A 17,217-nucleotide genomic window follows, 5' to 3' on the forward strand; every position below is an offset into this window, starting at 1 on the left:
ATTAAATAACGCATTGCTTCCCTCCTGGTTGGTTGGTAAAAGCTACCATCCCAAGCCCTCGAGTGTCTCCCCCTTCACTTGCAGCTTCCTGTGTCTGGTCCAGGGATTCCCAGATCCCTCTCATACCAGAAATTAAAGAGTTAACACCTGGCACAGCAGGAAGCCGCCAAGACTATGCTCAGGCTCCAGGCTTCAAATGTCTTCTGAGGTTAAGTACTTTAGGGGTTTGGGGGCAGGAGGGGGCAGGTCTTGGTTTTTATTATTATTATTATTATTATTATTATTATTGTTTTTGGTTGTTCTGAGTCTTCCATGCACATGGCACTCAGGCTTCTCTAGTTGCAGCTCACTGGGCTTTGTTGCCCTGCAGCATGTGGGGTCTTAGTTCCCTGACCAGGGATTGAACCCATGTCCCCTGCATTGGACTTTGCTTTCAGAAAATCCTCATGGTCCTTTCCATCTGAGCAGACTCTTGAAATATTAACATAGAAGATAAACAAACATAGAAAAATCCTTTCGCTCTCAGCAGGCTCTGCCCTTCAACCCAAATGTACTATCCCATTCTGAACACCAGAAGCTTGTTGTTAACTCTATTATTTACTAATTATTCCCATTACTTAACTCTTGTTATCATTACTATTAACTCTACCTTTCTTTTTTGCATCCCTTCTATAAACTCCTAACCTTCTGATAGTATCATTATCCCCATTTTACAGATGAGGAGTCTGGAAAGGCTTATGGAAGCTGAGTAATTTTTCCAGAGTTAGAGTGAAAGTGTTACAGGCTGGACCGGAACCATTTACAGTGGCTATTAGTGCCCACTCTCCTTGGGCAATACACTTCCTTCCATCAACCATCCTTCCATCCCTCCCACACTCTGGACCTCCCACACCCCTCACTCCAGCCCTGAGGGTGGCGAGGCAATGACAAGAGGACACAGCTGGCAGCTTGCATTTTACTGGAGGGCAAGGGTGTCAGTCCCAGAACCAGCTAGACTTTTTCAGTCTTGACAGGCTTGAGTCCATAAGGCAGACAGCACAAGGTGGCATCCGAGCACAGGTGCATGTAGGCTTCGTACTTCGTGCAGTAAGCCCGGCAGGCCCCTTGGCCGTTCCAGCATCGTTTGAATTCACTTCTCCCTGTGCAGAGGAAGGCCCAGGGTCACAGAGCCACCCAGGGGGTGCAGGTTAGATCACTGGTTGCAGATGTTACTACAGAACAGGGTCACCGATTAGACCACCGACCACAAGGTAGAACACATGCCCACTGTTAGCTCTTAGACTGTGCTCATAGAGCAGCCTTCAGGTCATAAGTTGAGCTGTGACCACAGGTCAAGGGTCAGCTACAGGTAACAGGCTAGACCATGAGTCATAGATAAGACAACCTGTTACAATTTAAACCACAATCTCAGTCCAGTTTAACCCATTCGTCACAATTTAGACCACTGGTTACAAGTCAAAGACGAATTTCTCGTCCACGTTAACCCGCACCCCAAATACACTCTAAGCACTTTTCATAACAGCAGTATTAGATTACAGTTTGTCTTGTTATATTCCCAGTATATGAGTAAGGAAATTGAGGCACAGAAAGGTTAACAACTTTGTCCCAGGTCACACAGCCGTCTGGCTCCAGAGTCCACATTTGTAACCATTATTCAAACTGTATTTTATACATAGGGACCTTTTTAATGTTAGGATTTAGTGAAGAAATTTCCAAAAAAATAGGCCATGAGAAAGTTAAGACTTTGGGTCAATATCCCTTCCAAGGGTTTTTGGTCATAGCATGGGGGATGAGGGGCAGCTCCTTCGTTTATTCATTCAGCAGACATGGGGCATTGGGAGTACAGGGACAACGTGGCCATGCCCTCAAGGAACTGTCAGTCAACTGGGAAAAGGGGATGAAAACTCAAGCAAATATATACAATAAGGAGGGTTGCAGTAAGTGTCCTGAAATAAGTGATCAGGGTGCTGTGATGCAATTAGGACAGGTGTGGGAAGGGAGGAGAGAGGAGGACCACTTAGATGGGCCTGTTACAGCGCTATTTCCAGATATATGACCCAGAAACTCAGAAGAACTGAGGTTGAGTGGGAGGTGGAGGGGGAAAGCTTGCCTGCCTGTCTCTGGATTAAAAGACATCCCAAGGAATCCTCCCATGATCCCCTGGGTCTACCCATAAGTGTTATTCAGCCCATCACGTCCTGCCAAGGTAGAGAATTTTACAATGATACAGAGCTGGTATCAAAATTTCTATGAGGCAAAGAACCCACACTCCGAAGGGGGCATGCAGTGCAATGGTTAACAGTTTGGTGTGAACCCAGCTCAGACTCCCTGGGTCCAAATACTAGCTCTGCCATTTCCCAGATAAGTGACCTTGGCCTCAGATTCCTTATCTGTACACCTCTCTTTCAGAGGGCACAGTGCCAGGCACACAGTACATGTTCAATAAATGGAAAGGTTTATCAGAATGACAGCTTAGAGAGTTGGAGCACCCAGGGCTCACTCTGGCCAACCCTTCTGGTTCCAGATAAAGAAGGGGAGGGATTTTCCAGACTCCTCACCAGTAAGTGGTGAGTCTGGAACCAGAATGCAAGACCTTGACTCTCAAGGGAGGGCAGTTCCTACAACAACTGCTCTTCGTATATCATTGCATTTCAACCTTCCAACAATCCTGAGATATAGAGGTTATTATTTTCTGCCCTATGATCTGCTGTCCCCTCCTCATATCCTGGACTTCACCCCTCTCCACTCTCCTTGTGCCCCTCACCCTGGCCTCCCTGGCCTCCTCACCTCTCCTCCAGCACACCTATCGCCTCCTGCCTCCCTGGTTCTTGCTGCTCCTTCTGCCTGCAATGATCTCCTTTGTATTCTCACTGTAGTCAGATCTCTGCTCATGCTTCCCTCATATAAAAGATCTGAAATTCACTTCAAAATAGTTCACTGAGGAAGAAGCAGCAGATGAATAACAAAACAGCGCTGGTTCAAGTTGATAACTGTTGAAGTTGGGTGATAGATACATGGGAGTTTTTATACTATTTTTTTTTTATGCTTGAAAGTTTCTAAAAATAAAAAGGGTTCTTTTAAAAACACTACATTATTTTCTATTTTTGTATAAGTTTAAATTTTTCCATAATAAACAGATTTTTAACTTGCCTTGTTCATTGTATCACTCTCTCTACTTTCGTGTAAGCTTGAAATGTTCCAAAATAAAAAGCTTTTTTTTAAAAAAAAAAAGGATCGGAGCCCTTTCTCACCACCCCATCAGCTCTTCATCACTCTCCCCATGCACCTGACACACTAGCCCCTTGTCTCTCTTTTATTCTTCATAGTACTTATCTCTACCTAACATATTATATGTTTATTTGGTTATTTTCTGTCTCTACTGACTAAAATATCAGCTCCATGAAAGCAAGAACCTTGTTTGCTTTCACTGCTTGATTCCCAGAAATTGTAATAGTGCCTGGCACACAGTAAATATTTTCATAATGAATATTTGTTGAGTGAATCCCATTTTTAAACTGAGGAAACTGAAGTGCAGTCTGATTTAGCAACTCACTCTAAACTGCCCAGCAAAGTCAGTGGTGAGGCCAGAACTTAAACACTGATCCAGGCCTCCTCTATCCCCCAGCAGCTGAGAATCTGTCCTTCATTTCTATACACACATACACACACACACACACACACACACACACACACACAAGTGATGTTACCTGTTGGCACATGACCCAGGACCAGGAGAGCCACAAGAAGCAGAAGCAGCTGTGTCATGGCCACAGGGCTCTGGAGGGGGCAGGGAACCACTGGGGAGAGCACAAGAGAAGAGGAACCAAGCACACTGAGTCTTGTTGCCTGTGGATCAGCCTTTATCGGGCTGCAGATCAAGGCAGGGGTGTGGGCAGCAGGAGACCTAAGTGGGAGTCTGAGGCCTTGTGGGCCCAAGGATGTAGCTGGATCTTAGCCAGCTATGTGGGGAACTGATCAACCATACCATCTGCAGGTTGCTGAGCTCTGAAGCTGGGGACAGAATGTCTTGAAGCAATGTCCTGGGGTCAGAACCTGGACAGCTTCCCCACCTGAGAGGTGGTCCAATAACCAGAGCTTGTTAGAAATGCAAATTCTCAAGGTCAATCCAAATTCAGTGAATCAAAAGTTCTGGGGGTGAATCCTAGCAAGCTACAGTTTAACAAGTCTTCCAGGTGAATTTACACACCACTAAAGCTTGAGGACCACTGAGATAACACATGTACAGAGCTCATAACAATGTCTGGTACCTAGGCACCTGAGTTGCATCTTGAAAGATGAGTAGAGGGAAGGGCATTCCAGTCTGAAGGAACAGAATGTGGTTAAAAGAGTATTAACTAGAGCGAAGGGTTTGTTCGGAGAGACCAGAAATGGCGCTGCAGAGGACTGGAGCCAGAGCACAATGGGCCTTGAATGCCAAGTTCAGGCTTTTATTTGGTAGGCAACTCTAAGTTTTGTAGCAACAATGTGACCTGTTCGGACTGTAGTTTTGAATAAAGACTCAGTTGCAACTTTGCTTGCTCATATCTGACTCTTTGTGACCCCATAGACTATACAGTCTGTGGAATTCTCCAGGTCAGAATGCTCGAGTGGGTAGACGTTCCCTTCTCCAGGAGTTCTTCCCAACCCAGGGATTGAACCCAGCTCTCCCTCATTGCAAGCAGATTCTTTACCAGCTGAGCCACAAGGGAAGCCCAAGAATATCAGAGTGGGTAGCCTATCCCCTACTCCAGTGAATCTTCCCGACTCAGGGATCGAACTGGGGTCTCCTGCATTGCAGGCAGATTCTTTACCAACTGAGCTATCAGGGAAGCCCTTGAATAAAGAAACTGAAACCCAAAGAAGGGAAGTGACTTGCCTAAGGCATACAGCAATAGAGTTGCAGAGATGGGACTCAAAGTTGTCTCACTCCCACTGGTCTAGTCTCACTGGTGGTCTAGTGGCTAACACTCCGAACTCCCATTGCAAGGGGCCCAGGTTCAATCCCTGGTCAGTTGTGGACACAGCAGGGGAAGCAGAGGATGGGACGAATTGAGAAAGTAGCACTGACATATATACACTGCTATGTGTAAATAGATAGCTAGTGGGAAGTTGCTATATAACACAGGGAAGCCAGCCTGGTGCTCTGTGATGACCTAGTTTAGGGGTGGGAGGGAGGTTCAAGAGGGAGGGCATATATATAATTATGACTGATTCATGTTGTACGGCAGAAACCAATACAACATTGTATGGCAATTATCCTCCAATTAAAAATAAATAAATGAGTTTTACTCCAATTAAAGAAAAAATTCCCTGGCCAGGGAGTGAAAGTTGCTCAGTTGTATCCGATTTTGCCACCCCATGGACTGACTATACAGTCTATGGAATTCTCCAAGCCAGAATACTGTCATTCCTTGTGCCGCTCGGGATCTTTAGCATTTGGACCCAACGAAAGATCCCGAATGGCACAAGGAATGAAGATGGAAGATTCTGCAGGCCACAACTAAGACCTGGAACAGCCAAATATATAAATAAGTGTTTTAAAAGTTGTGTCACTCCCAAACAATGCTGCACCACTCATAGCCCATCTTGTAGGTAGCAAATGGAAGTTTAGAGGGCCATACCACAGAAGGAAACCAGGCATGGGGGGCAGGGGGGTTCAGCATCTGCCCAAAGCCCTGCAGGGACTGAGCAAGTCTGCCAGGCTGCTGTGGGGGCTGCCTTGAGCTGGACGCCTGGACCCCCTCAGCCATGACGATGAGGCCTACCTACAGGCACAGCCTGGTCCGTATGGGGTCCACAAGCATACCTACCCTAGTCCATCACGACCTAAAAGGAAGCATCCTGCTCAAAGACCCATGGATGGCCAAACCACAAGTTTCCTACAGCCAACTTCTCTTCTATATGAAGTTCACAATGTCACTTTTCTCCTCCTACAGGCCTAGGAAAACTGGAAGGGGTGAGGAGGAGCACAGACCATGATAGAAAGGGACAGTACACAGAGATCTGAGTGCCAGGCTCAGGTAAGCCACACTATGTTAATCCTTGTAGTGTGGTATCAGGATTAAATGAGTTAATAATCTAGGCAACGTGATCAAACAATGCTAGGCACAGAACAAGAGTTCAGTAAGGACTTCCCTGGTGGACCAGTGGTTAGCAATCTGCCTGCCAGTGCAGGCAACACAGGTCAGATCGCTAGTCCAGGAATATTCCACATGCCGCAGAGCAACTAAATCTGAGCTGCATCTCAACTACAGCTCTAGAGTCAGAGCTCTAGGGTCCTCAAGCTGCGACTCCTAAAGCCTGGGAATCTAGAGCCCATGCTCTCCAACAAGAGAAACCACTGCAACTAGAGTTGCCCCACTCTCCACAACTAGAGAAAGCCCACATACAGCAACGAAGACCCAGCAAAACCAAAAATAAATAAATACTTTTTTTTAAAGGTTCAGTAAATATTCATCAAGTAGGGGACAGCCATTCTTCCAGGCACAGGACAGCCCTAGTTGCATAAGGGGCGCTTACTTTAGAATTTGTTGAATGAATGAATGATCAAAACAAGACATTCAGAACCCTGCAGGGCAGAATTCTTGGGCTCCCTCTGCCCCCCAAACCCCATTCCAAAATTAATTCTCCATCCAAAGCAGTTACTCAAAGTGGGGTCTATGAACTCTGCATCAGGATCAGTTAGCCTTCTGTTTAAAATGCAGATGTTCAAACCTCTCTACAGGACTGCTGAATCTGTCTTTCTTACATAGTGGGGCCAGGAATCCAAATATTTAACAAGTTTCCCAAGGGGTTTTTGTGAAAGCTAAACGACTGTATAGCCAAAGCTATGGGTTTTCCAGTAATCATGTACGGATGTGAGTTGGACCATAATGAAGGCTGAGCTGAAGAATCGATGCTTTTGAATTGTGGTGTTGGAGAAGACTTTTTTTTTGGCTGTGCTTTGTCTTAGTTGCTGCAAGGGCTTTTCTCTAGTTGCAGTGGCCAGGAGCTACTCTCCAGTTGCGGTGCACGGGCTTCTCATTGTGGTGGCTTCTCTTGTTCCAGAGTATGAGCTCCAGGGCAGGAGAGCATCAGGAGTCAGTGCCTTTCGAGCTCTAGCATGCTGGCTCAGTAGTTACGGTGCATGGGCTTAGCTGCTCCACACCAAGTGGGATCTTCCCAGATCAGGGATCAAACCCAAGTCTCCTGCCTTGGCAGGCAGATGCTTTACTACTGAGTCATCAGGGTAGCCCTGGAGAAGACTCAAGAGAGTCACTTGGACTGCAAGGAGATCAAACCAGTCAATCCAAAGGAAATCAACCCTGATTACTCACTGGAAGGACTGATGCTGAAGCTGAAGCTCCAATACTTTGCTCACCTGATATGAAGAGTGGACTCATAGGAAAAAGACTCTGATGCTGGAAAAGACTGAACGCAAAAGGAGAAGGGGGCAGCAGAGGATGAGCTGGTTAGATAGCATCATCAGACTGGACATGAATTTGAGCAAACTCTGGGAGATAGTCAAGGACAGGGGGGCCTGGCGTGCTACAGTACATGAGGTCGCAAAGAGTCCCGCATGACTTAGCAACTGAACAAGAACAACGAAGAGTTGGTCGCCCCATTGCTGGAGTGGATAGATGTGGATGCAAAGCGGATCCAGGATCAGGAATCTGGGACCCGTGTCATTCCACTCTCTTATTCCCCCCTCCCTGGCAAAGAACTTAAAGCGATGGGTCAGCGGAGTTCTGCAAAAACTCATTCAGCAGCCAAAGCCTTGGGGCGGAGACCCCGGGGCTGCCCTAATGGGGCGGGGCTGGACGGGGCGGGGTCGCGGCTCCTCCCCGGCCCGGGGAGCTGGGCGGGACCCGGCCGAGGGGCTGCGCGGCGAGGCAGTGGTACAGCCTGGAGCACCGGGCAGCTGCGGCCGCCGAGGACCCTGGATCCCTCCCCACTCCAAGGTAAAGGCCCACCCAGCCCGCCACCAACTTAGTCGAGTTGGAGCGGAGTTCTCCAAGGCGTCTGTTGGCGGGGGGAGAAGGGCGGAAGGGTTCTGCCGAGCAAGCTGGGAGGAGGAGGGGGCCCTCGAACCCACCCCCCCCCCCGGGTGAAGGTCCCCGGATCTGGGGTCGGGAGAGCTGGATAGCCTGGGAACCCTCCAGGGATCTGGGGACTCACACCCAGGATCCTCGGGACTAGGGAAGCTCGGACTCCGGGAATGCTATGCCCTCCTGGGCTTTGTGGGTCTCCTCTCCACCCCACCTCCCCTCCGGGACCCCTTCTTGTCACCAGACCTGGGGTCTGGCTGCCTCCGAGCCCCGCCCTCCTACAGCAGCTGGAGGCCGTCGTGCCAGTCGCTCCTGAATTTTTCACGGAGGGGGCGGGCCGGACACGCTGTTCCCATGGCACCGGGGCTCTCATGTTTCAGCCGGAGGGAAACCCCCCACCCCGACCCCCAGTCTTTGGCAGTACGGATTTGTCCTCCCGGGCCTCTTCCTCAGCTCTCCTGGGATGCAGCAGAAGTGAATTCCCCACCCCACCCCCGCCCCCAACCAAGGGGCTCTCAACCCTCCTTGTACTCCCCAACCCCAATCCAACCGTGGGGAAGCGGAGGAGGGGGCAATTCAGGTGTCTTTCATGAACATGGGTCTCCAGTTCTGAATGCAGGGGGTAGCTCTGTGTGCATGCTTGTGTGGACATCCTGTCTCCCTGCTGCCCTTCTGCCTGTGTGTCTGGGGGGAGTGGATCGTCCTCAAAGCATAGGAAGTGACCTCTGGGTGTGTATGCATGTGTGTGTTCATGCGTACTCACCCCTCCTAGCCTGACCCAAGTTCACTCTGGGCCTGAAGCCAGAAAGCCCCCATCTAGAGGATCTGAAGTGCTGCCTCCTCCCATCTGATCAAGAAAGGCCTCTGGAGGAAGCCTGAGCAGCAGTTCATCAGGACACTACAGAAGGGGCTCAGAGCACCTCACCTGGCTCACCACCCACTCCCACTTCTTGCAGAAGGAAGGAAGGAAGGAAACTCCCCTTCCCAAGGATGACCCTAAATACTCAGCAAGAAGCAAAGACCCCCCTGCGTCGCCGAGCCAGCACTCCACTGCCCCTGTCCGCCCGGGGCCACCAGCCTGGCCTTCTGGGCACAGCACCTTCTACACAGACCCAGCATCCCCGACTCGGCCAGTCAGTCTCCCTCAACGCCCCTACCCGGCAACCTTCACCTGCCCCCAACGGCTGGTCCTCTGAATCCAGCGACTCTGAAAGCTCTTGGGAGGCCCTCTATCGCGTGGTCCTGCTCGGAGATCCTGGTGTCGGGAAGACCAGTCTGGCCAGTCTCTTTGCAGGGAAGCAAGAGAGGGACCTCCACGAACAGCTGGGAGGTAGGGACCCTGTGGGCTGGGCTGGGCTGTGGTTGAAGGAGTCAAATCCCTGTCATCTGGGACATAGGGCTGCCAAGAACCTTTGTACAACTCCTGCCCTGCTCAACCCTAAGGGGCGTCATTCAACCAGGCTGTGAAGTGAATGAGGCCCCCTAGAGCTGTACAGGGCATAACCCGCACAAAGATATATAGGAGGGGGAATTCCTTGAATAGTGGCTGAGAAGTTTGCTAGTTTCTCATAGACGAGAGGTGTGTGCTTCATTTTCCTGTCATAAGGGAAGCAATTCTGAGTTCCACAAGTCCCAGTTATAAAGAAACAGTGAACTCTCCCAATTCTCAGACCCTACCAGCCCCACAGACAACCATCCATGTCCACCATGACCTGCAGCCAAACTGAAATCCTGCCCAAAATGGAAACTCCCAAATTCTAAGTTTGGGGCCCTGGGTTCCTCTATTCCCAAGAGGCACAGTGACCTGAGAGGGCTGGGGGTCCCAGGATAATGGGGATCAGGGACAGGACAGAGGAAATGAAGATGGGTCCCTTCAGGGCTGGTCCCTTCAGTACTCATCCCAGGATGAGTGTGTGTGTGGAGTGGGCAGGGGGAAGGGAGGCCTAACGGCAGAGATGAGGTGGAGATACTCTGACCAGGCTCTTTCTCCAGCCTCGGTCGCACAGAATGAAAACCTATATGAAAGGTCTATACGTGTACACTGGTATGTATAACAGATGGGGAGATGGAGGTCTAGAGAGGGTGACGTGATCTTTTCTTGAAGCACACTCTAAGCCAGGGACAGAGCAGGACTGGGAGAATTCCCAGCCCCACTTTAACCCCACGGCTCCACATCCGTTCAGTCAAACCAACCAACAAAAGCTTTCTCAGCACCGACTGTGTGCCAGGTACTGTACTGGGAGCTGGGGAGCCAGGACTCCTCCTGGGCTTGTTGACCCGTCAGGAGGAACAGACGTCAAACAAGTATAGTGAACACTTCAAAGAGAAGTGGAGGGCGCGATGTGACCCAAAAGAGGGGTTAGGAAGGGCTACACCCTTCCCCAGGCCTGCGTCTCCTCCCTGAAACCCGGCTTTCTTCTTTTGCAGAAGATGTGTACGAGAGGACACTCACAGTGGATGGAGAGGACACCACGCTGCTGGTCATGGACACCTGGGAGGCTGAGAAGCTGGTATGGCACAGCAGGCAGGATGGGGGGGAGGGGTGCTGAGGAAGATCTCCTGGAGATATGGCAACCCACTCCAGTATTCTTGCCTGGGAGAATCCCATGGACAGAGGAGCCTGGTGGGCTACAGTCCCTGGGTCGCACAGAGTCCGACACAACTGAGCGACTAAACACAGCAGCAGCGCTAAGGCTAGTACCAGACTCCTGTCTTCTCGTAGGACACCACAGAGCAGGGACAGGGCAGGGCCCATTAAACCACAGCTCCTCAGCAGCACCGAAGCCAGAAGAACCTAATGACCCTGACCCTGTCTTCCTCCCAGGATGTGCTTCTAACCCTGCAAACCTCCTCTCATGAGCACCGTCATCCCACTTCACCCACTCACATTGCACAGAGGAGGGAACACCCGCCCACACTGCCGTTCCTTTGTCTTACATATAGGCTTTCTGCAATTGGCTTACCCTCTCTGAGCTTCAGTTTTCTCACCTGATAAATGGGTAGATCATTCCTGCCTTCCTTACCAGCTAGTTTTTTTTTTTTTAAACATTCTTATGCAGTTTCACAGAGGTAAGCACAGTTTGGAGCATGAAAAAATTGGTGAACACGAGTGAAGAATTGGCAATAAAGATAATTCTTATTAATCATAACTTGGTAGCTAGTGAAAAAAAGGACACCAAGGATGTCCCTTGCTTGCCCATTCCAAAGCAGGAATGGACTAGCAAGCATCAGCCAAGGACATGTCCCCAGTACGCTTTCCTTAACTTGGAGTTCTTTTCTGCTTGCTGTACAGGTATGCTCACTGTAGAACCCTGAAGAAATACAACTAAGCAAAGAGAAGGATCCAAAAATCACCTGGATCCCATCTCTCTAAGGGGTAGGCCCCTCCCCCAACACTCAGGGAGGCCCTGTCCACAGAGTGGGGCTCTAGAGGGACAGTGTCGGGTCATTAACAAGAATGGCTGACAGCTCCAGTGATAGGCCCAAATTTAGGGATGAAGGAGCTATGGGACCAATTCCTTTTCACCAGCATAAAAGGAAACCCAGGTCCAAATGAACATCATAAGAATGATGATGATTCTCTTAAGAGCAGCTGATACTGATGGAGTACCCTCTTCCTGAGTGTCAGCCCCAAGTGCTAAGCACTAGACATATATATTATGATATTCGGTCAAGACAAAAACTTGAGTGAGTGTACTTCTGATTCTCATTCTATTGATGAGGAAATCAAAAGCTCAGAGAGGTTAAGTAACATGTCCAAAGTTCTCAGATAGCAAGTAGGATTCAAATTCAGATCTATAAGACCCCAAAGTTTGCACTCTTTTTAAAAATATTTGTTTATTTGACTGTGCAATGGCTTTCTCTAGTCACAGCGAATAGGGCTACTCTTCATTGCAGTGAGTGGGCTTCTTATTGTGGTGGCTTCTCTTGGGGAGCACAGGCTCTAGTTTGCAAGGGCTTCAGTAGTTGTAGTACACAGGCTCAGCTGCCCTTAGGCCTGTGGGATCTTCCCAGATTAGGGACCAAACCTGTGTCCCCTGCATTAGCAGGCGGATTCTTAACCACTGGACCACCAGGGAAATCCAAGTTTGCGCTCTTATGCATTAGGACTGCCCCTTTCTATCCCCACTGGGAGCATCACCTTCTGAACCTCCATCCAAGGTTCTACTCCTTCACTTGTTCATTAAGAAATACTGGCTGGTCCACACCTCAGCCAAGGCAAGGGGAGGGCCAGGTGTGCAAGGCCCACCCAAGGGTCTGATCTTGGGTCCCTGCAGCCCCATTGCACATGGCCACCCTTGGGGTCATCCACATGGCAGCAGCCTTCTGGGTCCCACATACTTCTGCCCCAGTGGAAAGCCTTGGGGATCCAATGACTGATTCATACCCCCAAGCTTTTTATTAAATAAAGAATAGAGGGAGGGAAGGAAAGAGGGAAGAGTGAGAGAGGGAGGGAAGGAGGGAGAAAGAAAGAAACCTTGGTGGATACATACCATGGACCAGGACACTGAAGACCCAGGAGTGAATAAAGCAGACGTGTCCTCTGGCCTCATGGAGCTCACAGACTGGGGTCTGGGGTCTGGTATCACTTTTTGGATACAGTTGAGAATCCTATGGGGCAGAGTCCAGGGACTTAAGAAGAGTGATCAGACTAAGAGTCCCATGTGGGAGACAGAGTAGGAAGAATACTGGACTAGGTGGCAGGAATTGCCCAACTGTTGTGTGGCCTAAGAAAGTGTTTTCTTCTTGTCTGGCCCTTGGTTTCCCTGCAGATTCCCTGGCCAGTGTCTGTGAAGGCATTTCCCAAAGAGGGTCCATGCAGCAGCAGCCTTACTGAAATAAGCATCCATTCTTTCCATCCTTGGGCTAGATGATATTTTTTTATATCAGAGAGGCAAAATCTGACAGGATTGGGAGGGCTGTTGGTTCAACCAGTAGTACTTTAGCCTTGCTGTCCATCAGGGTCACCTGGAGGGTATTAAAAATCAGAGTCTCAAGTCTCACCCCAGACCTAATGAAATAGAACCTATAAAAGTAGAGTTCTGAATCTACATTTTTAATCAACCCTCAAGGGGTTCTTACCTACCAATCCATGTACCAACCAGCTTTTGTGATCCTAACACATAGCAAATCCTTCATAAATAAATATGTGCAATGAATGAGTGAATGGTCGAGACCCACCCTCTTATTCTACAGATGAAAAAACAGACTCACAGAGAGAAATGAACCTGTCCATAGTCAAAGCTAAGAACCCAGAATGAGAACCCACATCTGTCTGACTCAGTTCAGAGTTATCTGGGAAGGATCAGTATGACTGTTGAGAACTTACCCACTTTGAGAATAATGGATAGCAATGCCTCCCTACTTATCTACCTTATTTGGTTATCAGAAAACTTTCCTGGCTTCTTTGCCCCTAACAAACAAGGCTTCCACCACACTCTGCATCTCCCACTCCTGCCTGCTGTCTCCCCTCCTGCTCAGCCTGCTCATTCTTTCTAACCCCACTTACCAGTCTACTTGGAAGCCCTCTCAACTCTGCCCAGTTGAGCTGTTCTGGTCTACCCCTGCCTCAAGCCCCATGGTTCCTGCAGCCACTTGCCTATGCCTCTCTTAATGGTACTTATCACACTGCATTATATCTCCATTTCCATAGCATCCCTTCCTGATCATGAGCTTTTGGAGGGCAGGAACTGTGTCTTATTAAACACTTAGAAAGCTCGTACCCAGGTGGTTCAGTCTGAGTGCTGTCCCTGTCAAAAGACCATCATCCAAAACAGAATATCAAAATTATTTCAGTTCTTCCCTTTCCTTGTCAAACATCTTGAAAGGATTCCACTGTTTAAAAGGCCACTTGCCTCTCACCCACCCCCTTTCCTCACACCCACCGTTGCTCCTCCAACTCTCCAAGACTATCCAGAAAAAGTCCTCCCCCGGAAGACAGCCTTCTGTCCTCACTTCTCTCCCTTCCTTTCTCTCTTAACTCTGGACTGCAAAAGGTCAAAAGAACTGTCCACCAAGACCAGCCCCTCCTCAAACCAGACAAAAGAGCTGAACAGGCAAAGCCAGAATGCTCCTTAGAAGGAACAGGAACCAAATAGATCTTTTGTCTCCAATGTTCTGCCTATGTGTGTGTGAAAGTCTCTCAGTCATGTCCTACTCTTTGTGACCCCATGGACTGTAGCCAGGCTTCTCTGTCCATGGAATTCTCCAGGCCAGAATCCTGGAGTGGGTAGCCTTTCCCTTCTCCAGGGGATCTTCTCAACCCAGAGATCGAACCCAGGTCTCCCGATTTGCAGGTGGATTCTTTACCATCTGAGCCACTAGTGAATCCCAAGAATACTGGAGTGGGTAGCCTATCCCTTCTCCAGCGGGTCTTCCTGACCCAGGAATCAAACCAGGGTCTCCTGCATTGCAGGCAGATTCTTTACCAGCTGAGCTACCAGGGAAGCCCCTCTGTCCCGCCTGAAGAAGGAATCGATGAATGAGAGAATGAAGCGAAGTAGTGCCATTAGCCAGATGTTTCAAGCAGAGAGACTGCAGCTCAGAGAGGATTGGTGGTTTCCCATGGTGACTCAGGAAATCATGGCAGAATTTGCCCCCCAATCTGTCCAAAGTATAAACCTCAGCCCCATCCCACCCGTTAGACCATCCCAGCCTTCCTTTCTCAGCTAGGGCCTCAGTACCCTCTGATTCCCTGCCCTGCAGGATGAAAGCTGGAGCCAGGAGTCATGCCTGCAGGTGGGCAGTGCCTACGTCATCGTGTACTCCATCGCAGACAGGGGCAGCTTCGAGAGTGCCTCTGAGCTCCGCATCCAGCTGCGGCGCACACACCAGGCGGACCACGTGCCCATCATCCTGGTGGGCAACAAGGCAGATCTGGCACGCTGCCGAGAAGTCTCCGTGGAAGGTGAGCCCTCCACCCTCCTTCTCCGCCTTTCTCTCAGCCCCACTGTCACTGTCTCCTCCAGTGGTCTTCCTCTCAGTAACTCGTGCTCCAGCCCCTACCTCCATCCCACCCCACCCCATCCCCTGGCCACCACATCTATTTGCCTAAACCTGAAAGCTAGAAACCATTTTTGCCTCTTCTCTCACTCCCTCTAACCAGTCCCCAAATCCTGTCAAGTCCACTTCCCTTAACCCCACATTCCCTCTCCCTGCCATGCCCACAGCCTCTGCCCCATCCTGGCATCTCCACTCTAGCCTGGGCCAACCCCTATACTTCTCTGTCCCCATTCCGTGGGTTCTCCTCACCAGTTGCCAGAGTTCTCCAGGACTAGAGCGGACTTTGTCACTTCTCTGCCTAAAAGTTGCCCTGTGTGCCCCAGTGCCCTTAGTCAGAGACACAGTTCACCAGGCATGACAGGCCCAGTGCCTGTAAGCTTTCAGGGACTTACATCTGAGACCTGAAAAAGACAATTATTGGCTCCAAAATAGTTAGAAAATTACAAATTCAAATTTCACAGAGCTTTGTCTGCAAAACATAATATTTGTCATCCAGCAACTGCAAACCAAAATGTTTAAAGTTATATTTAAATTGTATTTAAAGTGGGATGGAGAATATTTTAATATGATTGATGTATCAGATGAGACAGATACAGGTCTTTCTCAGGGTACTGAGACCCTGGCTGAGGAAGAAGGGCTGGGATGATCTAACTAGTAGGATGGGAATGAGGTTTATACTTTAGACAGATTGGGGGGCAAATGCTGCCATAATTCCCTGTGTCACTTTGGGAATATCCCAAGATACAGATCTTAAAATGGCCCTATTCATAGGGCAAAATCTAAAAACTATGGAAACAGACCCAGAGCAGGGAAGCCAGTTCCACAAGGTCACCAGCCACTGAGAACTAGACCCCAGGGCCCTACATCCAGTCCAGTGGCATCCTGCAGCTGGAAGACCATATGCTTTATAAGCAGACATCCCAAAATTCTGCAACATGCCCCCCGGGAGACTGTTAAATTGCAGGTTCCAAGCCTCACCTACAGAATCAGAATCTCCGTGGCTGGGCTCAGCAAACTTGCATTTTAACAAGCTCCCCCAGATAATTCTGATGCACAGATTAGACCCTTCTCTGGCATTCAAGACTTGTGGGACCTAACTGCTCCCAACCTCCCTGTCTTCCCAGCCTCATCTCTGCCACCAGTATCAATCACTAGCCTGTGAACTAACTCCTCAAAGCCAGATTTATGTCTGAGTCCCCTGGCATGGAGCACGAGGTATGGGGAAAGGAAAAACTGTGCTTCCTGGTTGAAATTGACCACACCTTCTGCTACCTTTATCTCCTTTTTCCGGTTGTGGCTCTATCACGGCTTATCTGACCCCGCCCCCTCAGAGGGCCGCGCCTGCGCTGTGGTATTCGACTGCAAGTTCATCGAGACGTCAGCCACGCTGCAGCACAACGTAGCGGAGCTCTTCGAAGGCGTGGTGCGCCAACTGCGCTTGCGCCGCCGGGACTGCGCAGTCGGGGAGCCGCCCGCGCCCAGACGAAGGGCGAGCCTAGGGCAGCGTGCTCGACGCTTCCTGGCTCGCTTGACAGCCCGTAGCGCACGCCGCCGGGCTCTCAAGGCCCGCTCCAAGTCCTGCCACAACCTGGCCGTGCTCTGAGGCCGCCCACCCGCCCTCCAAGAGGTGACGAGACACTGGGGTGCGTTCTAGGCTCCACTAGCACCACCGAGGGGAGAGACTTGGTGGTTAGAGTGTGTATCGTGGGTCTTGGCCGCCCGCTGCCCCAAGGGACAGAGCGTCACCCCAGCCACAGCTTCACGGACCTCTCTGCCCTAGGGAAGTGATGGACAGACTAGGGGGCCAAAGCCTAAATTGGGTTTTTTATGCGGTGGGTATCTTTTTGTAAAAAAAAAAAAAAAAGGCAAAAAACAAAAATTGTTTTTGTCCTTGGGCTCTGGCCAACCCTCAGAAATGCCCCCCACAATAAACCAGACCAAAAGGATCTCCTGTCTGAGTGCCCAGACCTCTTCTTTGGGGCTCTTCCAGGTGTCTCCATGTCCTGCTTGCCCATGTACACAGGGCTGCAGACTGGGTTAGCCTGCTGATCTGGGTGTCAGGGTAGGGGCTTCCCTGGTGGCCCAGAATCTGCATGCAATGCAGGAGACCCGGGTTCGATCCTTGGGTCAGGAAGATCCCCTGGAGAGGGGAGTGGCAACTCACTCCAGTTTTCTTGCCTGGAGATTT

At 49.9% G+C, this 17,217-nt stretch overlaps 2 protein-coding genes across 4 annotated transcripts; one reads left to right on the plus strand and one right to left on the minus strand.

Annotated features, from left to right (window-relative positions):
- Positions 1-787: 787 nt before the first annotated feature.
- On the minus strand, positions 788-4,107 carry DEFB124 (defensin beta 124). The gene is made up of 2 exons (XM_061435555.1): positions 3,708-4,107; positions 788-1,139 (listed from the first exon to the last, which is right to left on the minus strand). Exons 1-2 carry the CDS (start codon positions 3,763-3,765, stop codon positions 991-993), a joined length of 207 nt encoding a protein of 68 aa, XP_061291539.1. The 5' UTR covers positions 3,766-4,107; the 3' UTR covers positions 788-990.
- A 3,684-nt stretch (positions 4,108-7,791) lies between these two features.
- On the plus strand, positions 7,792-16,975 carry REM1 (RRAD and GEM like GTPase 1). Of its 3 annotated transcripts, none has more exons than XM_061437187.1 (5): positions 7,792-7,940; positions 8,984-9,357; positions 10,455-10,537; positions 14,733-14,934; positions 16,361-16,975. In XM_061437187.1, exons 2-5 carry the CDS (start codon positions 9,018-9,020, stop codon positions 16,630-16,632), a joined length of 897 nt encoding a protein of 298 aa, XP_061293171.1. In that variant the 5' UTR covers positions 7,792-7,940; positions 8,984-9,017; the 3' UTR covers positions 16,633-16,975. The 3 variants fall into 3 exon arrangements, with proteins under 3 accessions (XP_061293171.1, XP_061293170.1, XP_061293172.1); XM_061437186.1 differs by having other exon boundaries at positions 7,831-7,940; positions 8,800-9,357; XM_061437188.1 differs by having other exon boundaries at positions 7,831-7,940; positions 8,829-9,357.
- The last annotated feature ends 242 nt before the right edge of the window (positions 16,976-17,217 follow it).

This window comes from Bos javanicus, chromosome 13, assembly GCF_032452875.1.
Source record: "Bos javanicus breed banteng chromosome 13, ARS-OSU_banteng_1.0, whole genome shotgun sequence".
NCBI classification, from domain to species: Eukaryota; Metazoa; Chordata; class Mammalia; order Artiodactyla; family Bovidae; genus Bos; species Bos javanicus.